We start from the raw sequence: 22,840 nt of genomic DNA, 5'->3' as shown, positions 1-22,840 counted from the left end.
GTCCAGGGGCAGGTTTTGTTCAACATCTTTATTAATGATCTGGATGATGGGATGGATTGCACACTCAGCAAGTTCGCAGATGACACTAACTTGCGGGGAGAGGTAGATATGGTTAAGGGTAGAGATAGGATCCAGAGTGACCTTGACAAATTGGAGGATTGGACCAAAAAAAAATCTGATGAGGTTCAACAAGGACAAGTGCAGAGTCCTGCACTTAGGATGAAAGAATCCCATGTACTGCTACAGGCTGGGTACCGACTGGCTAAGCAGCAGCTCTGCAGAAAAGGACCTGGGGATTACAGTGGATGAGAAGCTGGATATGAGTCAGCAGTGTGCCCTTGTTGCCAAGAAGGCTAACCTCATATTGGGCTGCAGTAGTGGGAGCATTGCCAGCAGATCGAGGGAAGTTATTATTCCCCTCTATTCGGCACTGGTGAGGCCACATCTGAAGTATTGTGTTCAGTTCTGAGCCCCCCACTACAGAAAGGATGTGGACAAATTTGTGAGAGTCCAGTGGAGGGCAACAAAAATGATCAGGGGGCTGGGACACATGACTTACAAGAAGAGGCTGAGGGAACTGGGCTTGTTTAGTTTGCAGAAGAGAAGAGTGAGGGGAGATTTGATAGCAGCCTTCAGCTACCTTAAGGGGGTTTCTAAAGAGGCTGGAGCTCAGCTGTTCTCAGTGGTGGCAGATGACAGAACAAGGAGCAATGGTCTCAAGTTACAGTGAGGGAGGTCTAGGTTGGATATTAGAAAACACTATTTCACTATGAGGGTGGTGAATCACTGGAATGGATTACTTCGGGGGGAGGGGCGGATCTCCATCCTTAGAGGTTTTTAAGGCCCGGCTTGACAAAGCCCTGGCTGGGATAATTTAGTTGGTGTTGATCCTGCTTTGAGCAGGGAGTTGGATTAGATGACCTCTTGAGGTCTCTTCCAACCCTAATCTTCTATGCTTCTATGATTCTATGATCAAACTGATGCCATAGAATGAGGTGACTGTGATGAGATGTGAGGTGCAGGTGGAGAAAGCTTTGTGTCTCCCCTTACCTGAGCACCTCTTCAGAATGGTGCAGCTGATGTTGGCTTAGGAGATGATGATCAGGATCAAGGGGACTATTGTGAACACCACAGTGAGCAAGGTGAGAATGGCATCGGTGAGGGATGTGCCCCTGCTCACCAGCTGTCATAAACATACAGCTAAGGGTAGCATAAAATCCCTCTTTATCTTTTATTTTGGCTTCTGTTTTCCCTTGTAGAAAATTAACTACCCAGCCCTCAGGCAGAGACAAAAATCTCCAGCTGCTCACAGCTAAAAAAAAAAAAAAAAATCCCTTTGTTACAAGAACCTGATACCTTTGCCTCCAGGCAAAGAGAGATAAGATCTCTATCTGCTTTCTAAATAGCCAGAACGGAAAAAAAATTGTCCTTTAAAAATCCTACTGGGCTTTTGGTTCAAAATGATCTCTGGTTCAAAATGATCCCACCACTCTGCCACCATGTCAGGGTTCCCTCCCCACTCTGAACTCTAGCGTACAGATGTGGGGACCCGCATGAAAGACCCCCTAAGCTTATTTCTACCAGCGTCCATTAAAAACTCCCCAAGGCACAATTTCTCTCTTATACCTTGGATTAAGTAACGCTGCCACCACCAAGTGATTTAAACAAACATTTAGGGAGGGCCACTTGGAGCCCTACCTTCCCCAAATATCCCCCCAAGACCCTACACCCCTTTTTGTTGGCAGGATTGAGAATAATCCCCCAAGTCCCTACAGCCCCTTTCCTGGGGCGGCTTGAGAATAATATCCTCACCAATTGGTAAAGGTGAACACAGACCCAAACCCTTGGATCTTAAAACAATGAAAAATCAATCAGGTTCTTAAAAGAAGAATTTTAATTAAAGAAAAGGTAAAAGAATTACCTCTGTAAAACCGGGATGGTAAGTACTTTGCAGAATAACAAAAGACTCAAGAACACAGAGGATCTCCCTTCTAGGCAAAACCTTAAAGTTACAAAACTAGGCATAAACCTCTCTCTTACACAAAGGAAAACACAAGCCAAAATAAAAGTAAACTAACACATTTCCTTGCTAAATACTTACTAACTTTATAGGAGCTGGATTGCTTGCTTCCTTGATCTGTGCCGAAGCACACAGAACAGAAAGACAAAGCCTCCCCCCTCCCCAGATATGAAAGTATCTTGTCCCCTTATTGGTCCTTTTGGTCAGGTGTCAGCCAGGTTCCTGAGTTCTTAATCCTTTACAGGTAAAAGAGGAATTAACCCCTTACAGGGTAAGGAGGGATTTTATGCTACCCTTAGCTGTATGTTTATGACACCAGCCTAAGCACTGGGAGGATGTTACAGAAGAAGTGGTTGATTTTATTTGGCCAGTGGAAGGGTAACATCAATGTGGCCACCATTTGCTCACACGGCACCACCTTGCATATGATCCACACCATAGCTGCCAAGATAACAGTGATCTTTCTTCACATGACGAGTAAGTAATGCATGGAGTTGCATATGATAACATAACGGTCAGAGGACATCACAGCCAGCATGCAGCATTCCATGTGGCCAAAGAGAAGGAAGAAATATATCTGGATTGAACAGCTCAGGAAGGAGATGGCCTGCCACTCAGAGCGGATCTTGGACAAGGTCTTGGGGATGACAACCAAGGTGTAGCAGATCTCCAAGACTGACTAGTTCCCAAGGAAGAAATACATAGGGATCTGGAGGGACAGGTCAGCCACTGTGACAGCGATGATGAGGACATTTCCTATCAGGGTGGTAAGGTAGATGAATAAGACCATGGCAGCCCATATGGCTAGCTTGTCTTTACTATATTCGCTGCTTTCATTATATTCAGCCATAAGGCAAGAAACCTACAGGCCTGTAAGATATTAGCTGAAGCATAAATTAGCATAAGTGTGGTTAAGTATGCCATACCCCTTGGCAGAGATTAACAGTTACCTTTAGATTTGGGAACTAAGAAGAGCTTGCTCAATGGTAGGAGGTGGAATGTTCCAGTAAATGCCACCACAGTGAACGTGGACGTAATAACCGCAAATCCGCTTGAGGAAGGGGTGACGGGTGTGATCATCAGCTGAAATGGTAGTTACACATATCAGCAAACTAATCTATATAAGAACATAAAAATGGCCATGCTGGGACAGACCAAAGGTCCATCTAGCCCAGGATCCTGTCTTCAAACGGTAGCCAATGCCAGGTGCCCCAGTAGGAATGAACAGAACAGGTAATCATCAAATGATCCATCCTCAGTTGCCCATTCCCAGCAAATGGGATACCCGAACATTAGTAGAGGAAATACAAATAAGGAAAAGGGGAAAAACCCCTACTGAATATGCATTAGACATAGTGGGGTCAACAGAACATATTATAAAAGCTACATCTCAGCCTTGAGCAGGGGGTGAGAGAGATGTAGCTCTTGCAAGGTGCCAGAATGATGGCCACCGGTAAAGAAGAGGAAGGTGACAGTGATGAGGAAGACAATGGCTCACATTTCAGGTTGTCCTTCAAGAGATGGTGTGAGTATATGGATGTTCAAATGTACATTCTGTAGTCTGTCTATCTACCTTTCTGAGTCAGAGTGTTTGTGACTTTGCTAAAAGTATTAATAAACTATTTGTAAATACAGAGGAGTTCCTATAGTGTGCGTGTTGCAATTGTGCACATCGAGGTTCCCAACTATATAGTAATTTTAATAATACTGGGCCTAATCTTGGGATAAGGAGCTGTCAACCCTCAAGGTGATAATTGAGAATTCTCAAGTAATCAATATAATGAATACATAATATATAGATCAGGCTATACCAGGACAAATAGAAGGGGCTGCAGATGCTGGAGGTCTGACAAGCCCAAAAAGGAAGATAAACTCAGTCACTGCAGTTAGGTTTCCCTCCATATCTCTGTCCTCTTGAGACCACATAGGTATAGATAGCTGAGGGGGTTGCATGGTATATCATGATAGCTGAGGGGTAAATCATGATAGATAGATAGATAGATAGATAGATAGATAGATAGATAGAGTCACAGTTAGCTGCACCATTGTCACCTTTCTCATCTCTCTGTGTACACCCAGCTCAGCTGTTCGGTCTTTTGGACCTTACTCATCTCTGTCAGGAATCTTCTGATTTTTCTTCTCTTGGGCTTGATCTATACTAAAAACTTATCTTAGTCTATTTCCACCTGTGGAAAAGGAGCAGGAAGTAGCAAGTTAGAACATCTGGGATATAGGAGTCAGGACTCCTGGGTTCTATTCTGCCCTCTGAGGCGGGAGCAGTGGGTTAGAGTATAGGGACACAGGTAGTCAGGACTTCTGGATTCTATTCTGCCCTCTGGGAAGGGAGGGGGTTTTAGTGGTTCAGGATGGTGCTGGGAATCAGGAGCATGGGTGACATTTGATGACTTTGTAAAGGGAATGGGTTTAGGAGCTGGAGCAGGGGAGTTGAAGCCCCATCACAATTGTAAAGCATTTTCATATCTCTGGATGAAAGCTTTTAACGGGGTTGTTAAGTGTTATTATTAAGTTTGGAGTAATAAAATCAGAGAAAGGATTAAACAATAAACCATTGCGATTAAACTGAACCTTAATTTATAAATATAATATTAGTTGCTGTGTGGCCTTGAACATGTTTCACAAAGTTAGGAAAGATGGGGTCAAATTGAAGTGAGTCCAGAAGAGAGCATCAAAAATGATGAAAGGTTTAGAAAACCTGATCCTATGAGGAAAGATGAAAGAAATAGGGCATGTTTAGTCTTGAGAAAAGGAGACAGAAGGGGGACCTGATATCAGTCTTCAAGGGTGTTAAGGAGTGTTATAAAGAAGACTAGGTTAACTTGATCCTGCCTCACTGCACGGGGCTGGACTCTATGACCTCTGAAGGTCCCTTCCTGCCCCACATTTCTTTGATTCGCCAATGTATATAAGACTAAAAAGTTGAAATTTGGGGCCAGTCCTTCAAATACTTAAACATGTAATCCTAGACTTTCAAAAGAGCGTAATGGAGTTAGGCACCAACTCCCGTTGACTTTCAATGAACTCCTTTATGACCCTTTGAAAATCACAGCCATGAGTAATTGTCTGATTGATTGACTTACTTCCTCTTCTGCCAATGCACATGCATACCTTTACTTGTGTGAGTAAGAGTCTACAGGCCTACAAGTATTTCAATAGGTACTGAGCTTTGAGGTGCTATCCCTGACAGGGGTGCATATTAATAGTGGGTGAACTGAGCAGTCCCTATTGCCCAACTCCCTCAAAGGCCTACGCTTGGATTTTAAACAAATCTAAAGGATTTACGTGCTCTTTTCCCCCACTGAATTTCAGTGGGAGTAAGCCTAATTTTAAAAAAAGTTCCCAACCTTTTTCTTTGTAGTCATTTCATATCTTTAGGTGAAAAATGCTATGGAAGGTGTGGACTGCAAAGTTTACCAAACAGCTAAGTGACATAGCTATGCCAGCAAAACCCCTGGTGTAGAGGCAACTGTGTGAACCACATAGCTTATGTCATTCAGGGAGGCGGTGTAGCTATGCCAGCAGAACTCCTTTTGATGGCATATACTGTGTCTCCACTACGGGTCTTTGCTGGCACATCTATACCAGACAACGGTCTGTAGTGTAGACAAGTCCAAAGTGAAAAAAAATATTTATTTATAGTATTTCTTATTTGCCTATACTTATGTCTTATTAACTTGTACTAATTAGTCTATTTCCCTCTGCTCTGTATATTATTTAATATGGTTATATGTATTTTTCTTCTCTGCAAAATGTGTGGGGGATAGTTTGTCTAAAAGGGTGTTACAACAAAATAAAACTGATTTTATATTATTCTTGACTGATCTATCTATCTATCTATCTATCTATCTATCTATCTATCTATCTATCTATCTATCTATCTATCTATCTATCTATCTATCTATCTATCCCACCTAGAAATAAGGTTTGTAACAGTGAGAGTAATTAATCACTGGAACAATTTACCAAGTATTCTTCATCACTGGCAATTTTTAAATCAGCATTGTTTTGTTTTTGTTCTTATTTTTGTTTTGTAAATGATCTGCTGTATGAAATATTTGGGGGCACATTTTCTGGCCCCCAGGAGGCCAGTCTAGATAATCACAATGGTCTCTTCGGCCTTAGAATCTATGAATCTATAAGTACTTGAATGACCCCTATCACCATGATATCTGACCACTTCACTAATCTTAACAGTTTACCTACAAAACCCCCCATTGTGAGGTAGGGAAACACAAGTCTCTCTCTTACCCATGGGAGCTCTATGCCCGAAGCTCAGAGAAGGCAGTGAGGTATTTCTAATGGCATGTGCTTACTTTTATTTGAGAGGCTTCTGGCATTCTGGGGCCCTGATTGGAGCACAGAATTTCCATCCCTGATAGAGGACAAGAGGTCTCAGGGAAATAGAGGCCTACAGATAAGCAGGGGCTGTTTCCCTAGAGCAGTATACAGAGGGTGCATTCCCTCTCTGCTTTACGTGGGCCAGACAGAGAGAGAGCAAGTATGAGTGTCCAGTCCCCCTGCTCCAATTACTATTGAATTATTTAACCACAGTGGATTGGCTTCAAAAGGCACTGAACTCATCCTATATAAATCCCAGACTCCCAGTGGTTTTCTAGGCACCTAAAAGTAAGGCCTGGTGACACTCAGGGTCCCCATGCTGAAGTCCCTTTGTGAATATCATTCCTGTTCGTATGGTGGGTGCCAGGCAGACAGTCCTGGAGCCTGCCTCACTGCAGATGATCCCATGAAGAAGCATAGCACTACTTTGGCCCATCCTGTGTCGGCACAAAAGGATCTGTGGACTCCAGTAGTGTTGAAACTCCATTAAATGTAATGGGGGTTGGACCACAGCTATGCTCCCTTTCCCCACAGCAGCACTGGGGCTAGGTAAGCATTAGTGGTCCCCTGTTGCAGAGAGTGACAGATCATAGAAACTATTATTCCAGTTAGAAAGGTTTTTCCTACTAATCTAAATCTCCCTTGCTGCAGGAGAACAATTGATCACTGTCCTCTTTATAACAACCCTTATCAGCTCCCTCCTCAGGCTTCTTTTCTCAAGACTAAAAATACCCAGATATATTTTTTTTAATCCTTTCCTCATAGGTCAAGTTTTTAAAGCCTTTTGTCTTTTTTGTTGCTCTCCTCTGGACTCTCTCCAATTTGTCCACACCTTTCCTAAAGTGTGGCACCCAGGATTGGACACAATACTCCAGGCTGAGGCCTCACCAGGGCCAAGTAGAATGGAGCAATTTCCTTCCATGTCATACATATGACACTCCTGTTAACACACCAGAGAATGATATTAGACTTTTTCACAACTGCATCACATTGTTGACTCACATTCCACTTGTGTTTCACTATCACCCCCAGATCCTTTCAGCATTGCTATCACTTAGCCAGTTACTCCCCTTTTTTGCAATTGTGCATTTAACTTGTCCTTCCTAAGTGAAGTACTTTGACTTATCTTTGTTTAATTTCATCTTTTTGAATCCAGACCAATTCTCCAAGTTGTTGAGATCGTTTTGAATTCCATTCCTGTACTTCAAAGTTCTTGCAACCCCTCCCAGCTTGGTGTCATCTGCAGACATTAAAAGCACACTCTCCACTCCATTATCCAAATCTTTAATGAAAATATTGAATGGTACCAGACCCAGGACTGACCCTTGCATGACCCCACTAGATACACCCTCACAATTTCACAGCGAGCCATTCATAACTACTGTTTGAGTACACTTCTTCAACCATTTGTGCACCCACATTATAATAATTCATCTAGACCACATTTCCCTACTTTGTTCATGAGAATGTCATATGCGACAGTTTTAAAAGGCTTACTAAAATCAAGATGTATCTTGTGTACTGCTTACCCCCATCCACCAACCCAGTAACCCCATCAAGAAAGGAAATTAGGTTGGTCTGGCATGATTCATGAGAATGTCATGTGGGACAGTTTCAAAAGGCTTACTAAAATCAAGATGTATCTTGTGTACTGCTTACCCCCATCCACCAACCTAGTAACTCTGTCAAGGAAGGAGATTAGGTTGGTCGGGCATGATTTGTTCTTGGTCATGCTGGCTATTCCTTATAAGTGCCATTTCACTGTGTATTTCCTCTAGTGCACAAGGATTCATTATGCTTGCTTCAGATGCAAAGTCTATAGAAATGGCCAAAATGTGATATAATGGTCCATGTTATGTCTCCCTTCACAAGCCAGACCCAGAAGAAAATAAGGGACCTACTAGTAGATAAAGGAGACCTGCTTTCACTCAAGTAGTAGAGGCCAGCTATTGCAGGCTGGGATTTTCAAAGGAGACTAAGGGAGTTCCAAGGCCTTTGAAAATCAAGGACCAAGGTTTATAGTCTTCCTTTCTCATGACAGAGCCAGTCCCATGGCTTTTTCTGGAAGCTGAGCAAATATTTTTGGTTCAGTGTCAGACAAAAATCTGTTTTAAAAAATGGTTTGTTTCATTCTGAAACTGGATTTGGGTGGTGGTGGTTTGTTTGCCCATCAAAAACAACAACACTAACTAACTAACTAACTAACTAACTAACTAACTAACTAACTAACTAACTAACTAACTAACTAACTAACTAGAATTGCTGGAGTAGAATTAAACATTTCGAATGTTTATTGAAATTGACATCATCAACATGAAAATGTTGTTTCATAAGGAAAATGCCCATTAGAAATGAAGTTTCATTTCCAAAATATCACAATTAACTGTTTAATATTCCCCGACCCCCCCAAAAAATTCAGCTATTTTCTGGTCCAAAATTATATGCCAAATTTGACCCCAAGTCCCCCCCCTCCAAATGCACCGCAAAATGCATTTTTCACTACATTAGAATTGATTGGGTCTTGGGCTTATTGCTGGGGATGATTTTGCTTTCAGCTTCTCCTCCCTCCCTGTGCCCAGGAGCATGGTTGAAAAACATGTTGTAGTAGAGAATTTCCCAGTGGATGCAAACATATCTAGCTACATAAATATATAAGGAAGTAATAGCCACACAGCACCTTACGAGTCCTGCTGAGTTTAGAACACTGCTGCTTTCTGTCACCGGTGAGTGGAGTAGGTTGCATTTTGTTTTTTCTGCAGACATCTTCAACATTTAATCAAAAATGAAAACCTGAAATATGATATTTTTAGCCAAATCCTTAAAAATATCAGCTGAAAAGTGTCCAGAACTGAATATTTTTTGGCTGAAAACCATAGGCGTAGTTTGACTTCTATATTTGGGGAGGCAGCTCCAATCGGGCCAACGGGGCTGCACATGGGTCGGGGGGAGGGCAAATTGCATGCCTGCCTGAGGTTTACAGTTTGGGGAGGCAATGCCCACCTACCTCCCTCAATTATGCCCATGCTGAAACTTGCCACATAAGGAGATATTTTCAGCCAAAAACTGGCAAAAAAAGAGAATTTTTTTCCTAGGGAACAGCTGGTAATTTGTATGCCCCCACTGTCACCTTGCAATGAAAAGTCAAATACAATTAGAGGAAAGTAGATACTTCCTGTGAACATTTTCATTGTTTTTTAAAACCCAATGTTCCATTATAGATAGATAGATATTCAATGAAAAGTTTTCAGCCAGCCCTACCTATAGCATGCTGATAAGTCTAATGGTGTTTGCGACAGAGGAAAGTAATGTAATAGAGCAGAATCTGAACTCATGTAAATCAATCTAGAACCATAGCTAGTGTAAATGCAGCCACACTGATTTACATCAGCAAAGAATCTGGCTCCATTTGTGAGTCTGCTGGTTTTCTGATGTACATTTATCTACTTGAATAGGATGGTATGTGTGTATTTTTTGGGGTATGTCTATTTGAGTCTCTCTGTATGGGGAATGTGTTTGAGTGGGATTTTTTTCTCTGTCTGAAAGTATTCGCATGAGAATGTGGGTTTTGTGTATATGTCACTCTGTAGGTTTGTTTGTGTGTGTTGCATAGTTAAGTATTTTGTGTGGGTGGATGTTTGAGTGTATGAGTATAATGGACTAAATTCTGTTCTCAACTGCATTAGAGTATCTTCCTTATTTGGTTCAGTGTAAATGAAAATTTCTATGCAACTTAAACAGAATGTTGTGGAGTGACCAGTTGCACAACAAACAAAACCACAATCAAGCAGCACTCCTTGTAAACAGACACATGGCAAGTACACACATTCTCAAACCAAACGCAATCCTGCATACACCTTACACAACAGACATAGCACCCACATTGATTATACTCACAATCACACAAAAACATACAAACACTCAAACCCAACTCAAAGACACGCGATATACTGCACTTTTTATCTATCTATCTTAGTAAATTGCCATTTCTTTCCTTCTGTTTCTACATAGTTACTAGTGTCCTGATATAAAGCCCACTGGATCCTGTGCAAAGATTCTGATTGAGTTGGATATAGACAGTAGAGAGCAGTGTATCCTAGTGAATGGGACCTGGACCTGCTGTGTGACCTTGACTATGTCACTTCACCTCCATGTGCCTTGTTTTCCCCATTGATAAAATGGGGATAACATCTCCTATCTCTTTTGTAATTTCATTTGTGAGGATGGAGGAAAAGAACTGTATAGGGTCCAGGTATTAATATGCAACGTTCATCACCAGTGGCCTCATATACTATAATGAGGTTATCCCCAAAAATCATTTATGTGGTGTTAGTATTTTCAAATAGAACATTCACACATCATATCTTTTCTCGATTACAAGATTACACTCAAATTTGTATTTACACTCCTTGTAACATTCTCCTCTTACAATGGCAGGAACACAATTGAATGTTGAAACATGGATAGGAGAAATCAAACTGCATTGAAGGAGTTCATCATTCTGGGATTTTCTAGCCTCCAGGAGGTGCGGCTCCTACTGTTCAGTGGATTTTTGATCACATATCTCTTCACCCTACTTGGGAACACCTTCATCATCATCCTTGCCTTGGTGGACCAGCGACTCCACACTCCCATGTATTTCTTCATTGGGAACCTGTCCTTTCTGGACATCTGTTATACCACCACTACTATTCCTCAGCTACTGATCCATCTCCTCTCAGAGAGGAGCAACATCTCCTACATGGGCTGTGTTCTGCAACTTTTCTTCTTTTTCTCCTTCGTGGGCACAGAATGCCTCCTCCTTGCAGTGATGGCCTTTGACCGCTATGTTGCCATTTGCAATCCACTGCATTACACTCTGATCATCAACAAAAGCATTTGCCTCCAATTGTCAGCTGCTTCCTGGGTAAGTGGCTTCCTTAACTCTGCAATACACACAGTCTTTGCCTTCAAGTTACCCTTCTGTGGGGAAAACCGTATTGATTATTTCTTCTGTGATATCCCACCGCTGCTTGAGCTGTCATGTGGGGACACCTCCCTCAACAAACTCCTGATCATATTCATTGGTCTGTTTATAGCCTGGACACCCTTTGCCTGCATCCTTCTATCATACACTTACATCATCTCGACCATACTGAAAATGCCTTCTTCCCAGAGAAAGAGGAAGGCATACTCCACGTGTTCATCCCATCTGACTGTCGTCCTTCTGTACTATGGCAGTTGTATCTTCACTTACCTGAGACCCAGTTCAAGTTACTCACTGGGTAGCACCAGACTGATCTCACTATTATATAGCATCTTAACACCAATGTTAAACCCCATCATTTATACCCTGCGAAACAAGGATGTGAAAGAAGCTTTGAAAAATGTGATCCTTAGGATGTGAATAAATGTTATACTCCTCTTCTTTAGCTTCTTCTTCTTCTTTTGCTGGTGTTTCACTTTCTTCTTTTTCTTCCTTTTCATCATAATCTTAATCATCATCTTTTTGTTTTCTTTCTCAGATTTTCTTTTAATGATGCTGTTTCTTGTAATTATCATTGTCATCTTCTTAACTATTTGAACATAAAAACAAAAGAATGGCATAGTGGGTCAGACCAATTATACATCTCGTTCAGTACCCCGTCATCCAACAGTGGCCAATGCCTGATGCTTCAAAGGGAATGAACAGCACAGAGCAATTATCCAGTAATCCATCCTCTGTTGTCCAATCCCAGCATCTGGCAGTCATAGGCTAGGGACACCCAGAGCATGGGGTGGCATCCAGACCATCTTGGCTAAAAGCCATTAATGGACCTATCCTCCAAGAAAAATTTTCATGATCATCTTTTTCATCATTATTTTCCTTCTTCTTCTCCTTCTTCTTCTTCTTCTTCCAAATATTTGAAAACTACTTATGGCGTTAACCCACGAACAGCAGTGAATCAATTCTCATTCATTTTGGAATGTGATAATATATCTGTTTTTGTATTATTTTTTTTTCATTACTTAGTTCCTCTTTTCTGTACAGAAGTATGGCAAATTCCAAGGAACGGAGAGTGCACAGAAGACACAAAGTCATTATAGCTAAGCTTGGGAGGGTTAGATTTTTTTGTAAATGTCAATTGCACAGTAAATACACAAACCAACAACAAATATTTTAATCGCTAATTGAAATTTACAGAAAGACAAAGCAAGAAAAATGCTGCTTGATAACTTAATAGAGATTGGTTTAAGGATATTTACTTTGTATGTTTTGGTATGTGCAACTGAAAATTTGTGTTTTAACTGTTTTAAAGCTTTAAGTTTTTGAAATCAATGCCCATTATCAATAAATAATTGTCATCCGTCCTGCCCTGTGGTCTGATTCACCCATAATTTCCTGCCACTGTGAAACTTTAATTTAATAAAAATATAAAAACTGCTTATAATCTATAGCTATATTACCTGTCCCAATTGTAGAAAAATAAAATTGAATTCTGCCAAGCCTAATTGTAAGATATTTGCAAAACTGTTCAGGAGTTTTAGGGAAATGTGAATATAAATCACCTAGGCAGCTCTGAAAATATCAACAAACATATATCTTGACTTTAGCAAAGCTTTTGATACGGTCTCCCACAGTATTCTTGCCAGCAAGTTAAAAAAGTATGGATTGGATGAATGGACAATAAGGTGGATAGAAAGCAGGCTAGATTGTCAGGTTCAATGGGTAGTGATCAACGTCTTGATGTCTAGTTGGCAGCCAATATCAAGAGGAGTGCCCCAGGGGTTGGTCCTGGGGCAGGTTTTGTCCAACATCTTTATTAATGATCTGGATGATGGGATGAATTGCACACTCAGCAAGTTCGCAGATGACACTAACTTGCAGGGAGAGGTAGATATGGTTAAGGGTAGGGATAGGGTCCAGAGTGACCTAGACAAATTGGAGGATTGGGCCAAAAGAAATCTGATGAGGTTCAACCAGGACAAGTGCAGAGTCCTGCACTTAGAACGGAAGAATCCCATGCACCCCTACAGGCTGGGGATCGACTGGCTAAGCAGCAGCTCTGCAGAAAAGGACCTGGGGATTACAGTGGATGAGAAGCTGGATATGAGTCAGCAGTGTGCCCTTGTTGCCAAGAATGCTAATGGCATATTGGGCTGCATTAGTAGGAGCACTGCCAGCAGATTGAGGGAAGTGATTATGCCCCTCTATTCAGCACTGGTGAGGCCACATCTGAAGTATTGTGTCCAGTTTTGGTCCTCCAACTACAGAAAGGATGTAGACAAATTGGACAGAGTCCAGCAGAGGGCAAAAAAGATGATCAGGGGGCTGGGGCACATGATTTACAAAGAGAGGCTGAGGGACCTGGGCTTGTTTAGTCTGCAGAAAAGAAGATTGAGGGGGGATTTGATAGCAGCCTTCAACTACCTGAAGGGGGTTTCCAAAGAGGATGGAGCTCGGCTGTTCTCAGTGGTGGAAGATGACAGAACAAGGAGCAGTGGTCTCAAGTTGCAGTGGGGGAGGTCTAGATTGATATTAGGAAACACTATTTCACTAGGAGGGTGGTGAATCACTGGAATGGGTTCCCTAGGGAGGTGGTGGAATCTCCATCCTTAGAGGTTTTTAAGGCCCAACTTGACAAAGCTCTGGCTGGGATGATTTACTTGGTGTTGGTCGTGCTTTAAGCAGAGGGATGTACGAGATGACCTCCTGAGGTCTCCTCCAATCCTAATCTTTTATAATTCTATGATTTCCATAATGAATTGAATTTCTTCCTGTGTCTGCAGACAGCCTGAAAAAATAACTCAGAATGAAATGTTAATTGCCTTTATTAATTTAAATGGGATATTAACTCTGAAACTTAATGAGGACAGTCCCACTGCCAGCACAGTTAGTTATTTATTGTTGATATATTTGGCAGACACTCCTGTCATTCAGCTTATTTCAAAATGCTTCCCATACTATCCCACATGTCCAAATTATTGTCTCTTAAAGAGTTGTTGTAAGTCCAGTTCTCTTTGTGGCAATATTAGAGGTGATTTTGACAAAAAAAATCAGATGAAAATTTTCTGCTAACTGTACTTATAATTTACATTATCTAATGTAATGGTGAATAATCCTTTTAATTGAATCAATGCCCCAAACTTTCTTTTTAATCCAGGTAGCTACTGTTTAGATAGATAGATAGATAGATATCGTGGTCAAGGAAATTGAAAGGCATCTAATTGAAAATGTCCTGATATCTATATCTATATCTATCTATTGATCGATCCATCAATAGATAGCAAGATATTAGGACATTTTCAGTTAGATGCCTTTCAGTTTTATTTACTAGTCTATTTTATTTCTTTTAAGAGAAAGAGGAAGTAAGGGGACCTCAATAAATCTTTTCTATCCCATTCCTTATTTTGTATACCAGGCTCTACCTGCAGAAGCGTTAAGCAGCCACTTCATATTATGTGGTCTCCTACAACTCTTTATGCTTAACAAACTGTCCCAACTTGAATTTAGCTGTACTAATGTGAACACCTTCCCCACACCTGAAGAAGAGCTCTGTGAAGCTCAAAAGTGGTTCTTTCCACCAATAGAAGTTGGTCCAATAAAAGATACTACCTCACCCACCATGTTGATCTGTCATATCCCCTCTTCTCCTCCCTAAACTAAATATTTCCAATCTGTTTATGTCACTAATCAGTTTTTGATGTTCATCCCTGAAAGCCATGCTATCTCCTTTTCTGGAGGGTCCCCAGAAATGAATATAGAATTCCCATCGATTTATGTTTATATCAGTCCCCATCCCATTCTTTAGGCATCCTAAAATTTTGTCTGCTTTTATGAATACTGACATTGCACATTGAGGAGAACTCCATGGAGTTGTCTGCAATGTCTCTCTCATGAGTTCACACAGTTATATTGGAACCCAGTAAGGGGGAGGAGAAGTTCAAATTGTTCCATTCAGTTTGCATTATCCTACACTTCCTAACAACAAATTGCACCTGCCACCATGTTGCCTATTCAAATAACTTAGTGAGTAGCCTCTGAATGTACTTACAGTTTTCTCTGATTTTGACTAACCTAAATTATTTTGTATTATCTGCAAAATTTGCAATCTCACTGCTCACCTACTTTTCCAGATCATACATTACACAACTCATACCAGGAAAACTTGTGAATCCCCAGTGTCCTTGGTGAAACCTTTTGCCATAATGAAACTTCACCATTTATTCTTGCTCTTTGTTTCCTATTTCTGATCATGTTTTAGATCCATTATTGTATGCCCTCTTTCAGCTTTCATGGAATATGAGTGCTAGAAGAAACCTCAGGAGGTCATCTAGCCCAACCCTTTGCTCAAAGCAGGACCAATACCCAGACAGATTTTTGCCTCATATCTCTAAATGACTCCCTTAAGGATTGAACTCACAACTCTGGGTTTTACAGGCTAATGCTCAAACAACTGATCTATCCCTCCTCTGGAAACGTTAATGCTGTCATGTCAGGGACTTTTCAAAGGCTTTTGGAAATCGTAATAAATTAAAATCAACCGGTTCTCTTTATTCACTATCAGCACCAAACAAAAGCCCTTTGATTTAAGTTATTACTACATTTTGTATGGCAGCAAACATAGTCACTGAGATCAGACCTTCATTGGGCTAGGCATTGTCCAAACACATAATGAGAGATAGTCTTTTTCCCAAGTAACTAACCATCTCTCTAGGAAAGACAGATAAAGAGGAACAGAGAAGCAAATCAGCTCACCCAAGGTCACACAGCAGGTGATTGGCTCAAACAAGATCAGAACTCTTTCCTCTTGCCTCAGAGACCACTGCCCTAGCTAATAGACCATACTGCTTAATATCTTTCTTGGGTTCTCCACAGAGTCACGTTTTGTTGACAATTTTTCTTTACTGATGTGTTGGCTATTCCCTATCATTTCATGTCCTTCTATGTGTTTTATCTATCTATCTATCTATCTTACTTGGAACTGAAGTACGATTGACTTGCCTGTTATCCACAGAATCATCACTTTACCAAAAACTTTACTCTTAAAGCCCTTGAGAGTTACAGATCTTTGAAAACAGAATGATAGTCCTGTGATGAACCCTCCCTTAGCCATCCTGGCATTCCGAGGTTTGGTCGTCTTTCACGCTGGCCAGAGCCATTGAGCCAAATTGTAAACCCTGTACATGTTGGAAACTGCCTCAAGCCAGGGGTGCTGCAGCACTCCCAGCACTCCTAGTTCCAGCACCTATGCTCCTACAAGTCCTTCCTCCATGTGGGGTAGTGGTCTCCAAGCTCAGAGCAGTCCCTGACTCTTAAGGAGACATCAGGCTGCCTGCCTTGTATTTTGCTGGGATGCTACAGCCCCCTGCCTGCCTTGGTCAGTCTTGCCCCACCTGTGTAGAAAAAACAAACCAAAGCATTGTTCAATGGGGATGGGCCAGTTGTTGAGAATCCATCCAAGTCCATTGCCCCAGATGGGTGTGTCATGCTGTGAGGAGTGGCTCATGAGTGAGAATACCAAACTCAGAGTAGAATGTTAGGAAACAAGGCACAAAGCCCAAACTGGTTGTGCATTCTATGCTTAGGTTTCAACAACCAAGTAACAAGTGTAAACTCCTCAGGCACTATAGAGTCTTATCATGGAGCCACAGACAGTCCCCCTGGGCATTTCTATCTATTGTGCCCCCCCCCCCCCGGGGCAAGCTTGACTGTGTGATAGATGGTCACCTTACACCAAAGATCAGAAAAATATGCCAGTTACTCCCAGTCCCAAAGGATGAATCACTTACCCCAGGTCAATTATACTGCAGATCTCAAACCAAATATAATGCCTGTAGCCAAACCTGTAATAAACTAACTATAGATTTATTAACTAGGAAAAATAAATAGGGGAGTTATTGACAAAGTTAAAGCAGATAAATATGCACACACAAATGAGTTACAGTTTTAGGTTTTGCATTGTGATAGATCTGCTGAAATATGCAAACTCTATATGTCTGTTAGGGCTAATACAGGTTAATCCTGGGAATCTTTTTGCCTATGCTTGCTAGTTCTTGCCCTTTCAGAGTTCAAGCCACATAAAAGATCCCAATTTCTTAATGTCAGACAGTTTTATTTTCTTTCCCCCGAATTCAAGCTGATGAGATGAGCACTTCTACATGTCTCCCTCTTCCTGGACATACAGGGAACAATCAACAACATCCTTGTTCTATGATTATTCACAATGGCCCATTTGGTTTCCATAGGCCTTCCTGATGGGCAGGAGATAAGCCCACCTGGGGCACACTAGTATTTCACACTTAGTAATTTCTCTTTCCTGACTGGGTCTACAGCTTCAGAGCAAACCTTTTTACAGTTCCAGAGCAAACACTTAGATATTACCTTATAGCATGGGATACAAATGCTATCAGTTTAGCGCATGCAGCAATTTACAAGCATTTTATAAATTCTAAACACTGAACACATTCTTATAATATTAACATCTATCTTAGCAGTGCTAACACACAGGTGAGCCAGACTGGTTTCCAGCTATGCATTTGTCAGTGTTCAGTGAGGCCTAGGGGCCCTGGCATGAGCTGACATCTGGTCTGCTGGCTTCACAGGGTGTTCTTGGTGATTTCTGTGTGTTAGTCCTTCACCGAGGTTTCACGAGTAGGGCAGCACATTAGGCTGCCCTCAAGCAAGTTTAGACACGTGCTCATCACATAATAGGAAATGGTGTTCACGACTTGACACAGGCATACCCACTCTGGCACAACTGTTTTGCCATTGCAGGTGTATGGAATATTCCTTGTGGTGTCTTTAGTTTAGAGAGGCCCACAATTGACTGATGTATCACAGTCAAGTCCTCAGAATCATACTCAAGGGGCCTATCCCTTCCCTGATTTCTGATAAGTGGTTGTTAGGATTGAGGGGCCCAGAGATGAATGCAGAAGCCCAGTTGGGTTCTCTTCAGAGCTGGATGTAGAGGGATTGAGCCATCCCTGCTCTGATAATGAGCTGCCATGAAATGAGTTATCTGAGATGCAGAGGATCCTCCATCCCTATCACTTTTAATGTGAACAAAGGATGCTGAGCTTCTGGTAGAAATCTGGCATCACCTGGCAGGAGCTAGCCCATTTGGGTGCACTCTCCCATCCCTGATCCAGGTAACGAGGGGCTTTTCTAAACATGGCAGCCAATCTACTGCTGGTGGGTTCCTCTGACTCTCTTCCTCTGCTGGAACAAACTGTGGTACACTGGGATTTTCAAAGGAGCCTAAGGATGTCAGCCACACAACTCATTGTATTTTGAGCATCGAATTCCCCTACGTTCCTTTGAAAAGCCCAGGTATACAGATACATCATTAGAGGTGGTGCTGGTAGTGATGCCTATAGTAGGGTTTACTCAATAATTTCCATTATAAAACCCTGTTTTCAGTTGCTTATAACTTTGCCAAATGAATTCTGTCAACCCTGCTATCATGGTCAGAGATGATTCCCTTCCTGCAGCTTCAAGACACAATGAAATTATCTGGTCTCCAATTCTCACTTAATTAAATTTTTTGTAAAGCACCTCACACTATTATATCTACCTGTCATAATTTATTCACGTGGCACGGGGTACAGGCAAGTCCTATTGACTCCATAAAGCATCTGTGCTTCTTCCTGGAAGAGAGGAACAAGTCAAAGTGGAATGTGGGAAAGTGGTGATATGCTATTGAAGCTCAATTAGCTGTGGAGGTAAGTTGACCTCATAGAGTTCTTGGTCCTCTGATTTCCAGAGAAATCTAGACTAGATTGTAGGAGGAAGTTAATATTAATAATGTGTGATTCTTATGGTAGGTCATTCTCTAATTCTCTGCTAAAGTAAACAAGAGTCTGATGTCTCTGATCACACCACATCCATACACCAGTCTCCACCCCAAATCCCACGGTCTATCCCAAATCCAATACGTGTGTTAAATTTCTGCTGAAATTACCTACAGTGACACAGTAAATTATGGGCATGGATGAGTCAAATGGTCAAAATAGAATTTGAAAATTAAGTTGCTCGAATAGAGATTTGTAGATGGGGTTTTCAAAGGACCCTATGGATTAAGGCACATAACTACATAACTTCTATTGGACATTGTGCAAAGTTAGCTGGATGTCTGACTCCATCAGGCCTCTTTGAAAATCCCCATCTCATTCCCTATCATTGGGTAAAACAATTTTGAAAATCCTCCCAATCGGGTCATCAGTAGGCTTCAGAATCATCACACTAACTGATAATTAACGGAGCCAACATTAATCCCTGGCATAAATCCATTGATTTAAATGATATTAGAACAGACATTTCTCTCTGGGGATTCCAAGTGATGCCTAAGAATTTTAGATGCTCAAATCCTCTTTCCACGCACAGCTCTACAGAGTGCTTTACCAGGGTGATATATGGAGAATTTAATTCCCACCGCTAGAATTTAAATGCTTATTTCTGTAGAAATTGTCAGAGCCATCAGAACAGTGACCATGATCTACACCCCACTCCAGAGAGCTGCAGTCTGGCTTCGGATGTCAGTTGATATAGAAATGTACATCAACATGAACTCCATTATTTCCAAATATAATTTACATCAAGATTACACAGTACAGTTACATGTATTCACAGGTGAAAGTAAGCCAGTCCGGTCCGGTCCGGTGTACTGGCAAGAGTCAGTATGTTGTACCGGACCGACTTTCCCAGGCGGTGATTTAAAGGGCCTGGGGCTCCCGGCAGCGGCTGGAGCCCCAGGCCCTTTAAATTGCCACCAGAGCCCCACTGCTGGACCCCCTGGGTAGCAGAGGCGGCTGGGAGCCTCGCCCCCGGGCCCTTTAAATCACCACTGGAGACCCCGACTACCACTGCTACCTCGAGGCTCCGGCAGTGGGACTTGGTGCTCTGGCAGAGATTTAAATGGCCTGGGGCTCCACTGCAGTAGCCCTTTAAATCACCACCGGATCCCCGCCACCGCTACCCCAGGGCTCCAACAGTGATTTAAAGGGCCAGGGGCAGTAGCAGTGGCTGGAGCCCTGGGCCTTTTAAATTGCTGCCTGAGCCCCGCTGCCGGAGCCCTGGGGAAGCAGCGGTGGGCCTCAGGCAGCGCTTTAAAATGCCCAGGGCTCTGGCCGCCACTACCGCAGCAGAGCCCCAGGCCCCTTAAATATCTGACAGAGCCCCAAACCCCGGGATAGTGGCAGCAGTCGGGAGCCCCTGGGGCTCTGTCGGTGATTTACAGGGCCTGGGGCTCCACTGCGGTAGCGGCGGCTGGGAGCCCCGGGCCCTTTAAATCACCACCGGAGACCCTGGCCGCCACCGCTACCCTGGGGGCTCTGGCAGCGGGGCTCCAGCAGTGATTTAAAGGGCCCTGGGCGGTAGCGGCGGCCAGAGCCTTGGGCCCTTTAAATTGCCACCCGAGCCCCGCTGCCGGAGCCCTGGTTTAGCAGCGGCAGCTGGGAGCCCCCGGGGCTCTGTTGGCAATTTAAAGGGCCAGGAGCTCCGCTGCGGTAGCAGTGGCCGGGAGCTCTGGCCCCTTTAAATCACTGCCGGAGCCCCCGGCCACCGCTGCTACCCTGGGGCTCCAGCAGCGGAGCTTGGACGGTGATTTAAAGGCCTGGGACTCCACCACAGTAGCAGCGGCCAGAGCCCAGGGCCCTTTAAATGGCCCCCGAGCCCCGGGGGTCCCAGCTGCCTCCACAGCTGGTAGCTCCGGTGGTGACTTAAAGGGCCCGGGTCTCCCAGTCGCCACTACCGCAGCCGGAGCCCCACCTCTTCTGGTTGAGGCCACACCCCTTCCAGTTGAGGCCCCGCCCCCCTGCTCAGGACTCCAGCATACTGGTAAGTCCTTTAAGTTACTTTAACCCCTACATGTATTTCCCCAGAGAATAAAGAGAGGAAATTTCCCTCCCATCCCCTCCCCCTAACTTCACCCAAAGCAGCTTCATCCCAGAAAAAACAGCAGATGCTCTGAGCATATGTTTTCAAGAGTCCTTTCAAAGTAAAATATATTTAAGTTCTCCTTCAAGGTCCTCATTGTTAGAAAAGCAGGGCCAACACCATTTATTTGAACTGGCAGGTGAGAAACATTTCACATATGGCTGTTGCTATTATAATAATTCTGAATTTTCATTCTTAAATGTATGTTTTGAATCTCCCTCATCTATCTATCTATCTATCTATCTATCTATCTGATAGACACCAGATGAGTACAATAATATATTTTATTTGTCTGATTTCTACTGGTGGAAGAGGTAAGCATTCCAGTTTCACCAAACACATGGATCCCAATATCAAGTGGACTGTGGTACTTTGCATGGTGGAAATATAAGGCAGTTAAAGAAATAACTGTTTAGTGACTCGTAGGACTCAGAATTAGAACGCCTGGGTTCTAGTCTCAACTTTTTGAGCTGAATAGTGTCTATTGGTTAGAGAAGCAGAGGTTGGAAGTTAGCACTGGTTTCTATTCTAAGTTTTGGGTACTGTATATTGTATTATCACAGGGGGATTGGAGACAAGTTGTGGGGCTGAGGTATAGCTCAGTGGTTTGCGCATTGGCCTGCTAAACCCAGGGCTGTGAGTTCAGTCCTTGAAGTGACCATTTAGGGATCTAGGGCAAAAAATCTGTCTGGGGTCCTGCTTTGAGTAGGGGGTTGGACTAAATGACCTCCTGAGGTCCCTTCTGACCCTGATATTCTATGATTCTATTGCAGTTTCTGGGAAGGAGTATGGTGTAGTGGCTAGAGCAGGGAGCTCTAGGAGTCAGGAGCATTCTTCAGCAATGGAAATTGTGTGTGCTCTAGCAGTGAGGTTCCTGAGGTCTGGTACAAGCTCCAGAAGGTAAACAGGTTATAGGGGTTAGATCAAGGTCAGGGAGTCAGGATATCTAGTTTCTATTCCTGGCTCAGGGAAGGAAAAGGGATCTAATGGATAGAGAGGGTTAGTAGGAAGAAACTGTAAACTCCTGGTTACTGACCAAACTGAAATGTGCAGTCTTGAATCATAGAATATTAGGGTTGGAAGAGACCTCAGGAGGTCATCTAGTTCAACCCCCTGCTCAAAGCAGGGCCAATCCCCAACTAAATCATCCCAGCCAGGGCTTTGTCAAGCCTGATCTTAAAAACCCCTAAGGAAGGAGATTCTACCACCTCCCTAGGTAACCCATTCCAGTTCTTCACCACCCTCCTAGTGAAGAAGTTTTTCCTAATATCCAACCTCAACCTAAACCTCCCCTTATAGTGGATCACAAACTGAATGTGAGTCAAGAATGTGATGCAGTTGCAAAAAAGGCTAACATCATTCTGGGGTGTATTAACAGGAGTGTCATATGTATGACATGAAAGGCAATTGCCCCACTCTACGTGGCCCTAGTGAGGTCTCAGTTCTGGGCACCACACGTTAGGAAAGACATGGACAAATTGGAGAGAGTCCAGAGGAGAGCAACATAAATGGTGAAAGAGTTAGAAAACCTGACCTATGAAGAAGCTTAAAAAAACCCTGGGTATTTTTAT

The 22,840-nt window shown here is 42.8% G+C and overlaps 1 protein-coding gene and 1 pseudogene across 1 annotated transcript; one reads left to right on the top strand and one right to left on the bottom strand.

Moving 5' to 3' along the window:
* LOC135886203 (olfactory receptor 10A4-like) overlaps positions 1 to 3,946 on the bottom strand; it is a 36,800-nt pseudogene extending 32,854 nt beyond the window's left edge.
* Positions 3,947 to 10,832: 6,886 nt separating this feature from the next.
* On the top strand, positions 10,833 to 11,759 carry LOC135886741 (olfactory receptor 5V1-like). The gene has a single exon (XM_065414524.1). It carries the CDS (start codon positions 10,833 to 10,835, stop codon positions 11,757 to 11,759), a length of 927 nt encoding a protein of 308 aa, XP_065270596.1.
* Positions 11,760 to 22,840: the final 11,081 nt, after the last annotated feature.

Source organism: Emys orbicularis, chromosome 12 (assembly GCF_028017835.1).
Source record: "Emys orbicularis isolate rEmyOrb1 chromosome 12, rEmyOrb1.hap1, whole genome shotgun sequence".
NCBI classification, from domain to species: Eukaryota; Metazoa; Chordata; order Testudines; family Emydidae; genus Emys; species Emys orbicularis.
Note: the sequence above shows the minus strand (reverse complement) of the source record. Positions and strands in the feature narration are given on the sequence as shown.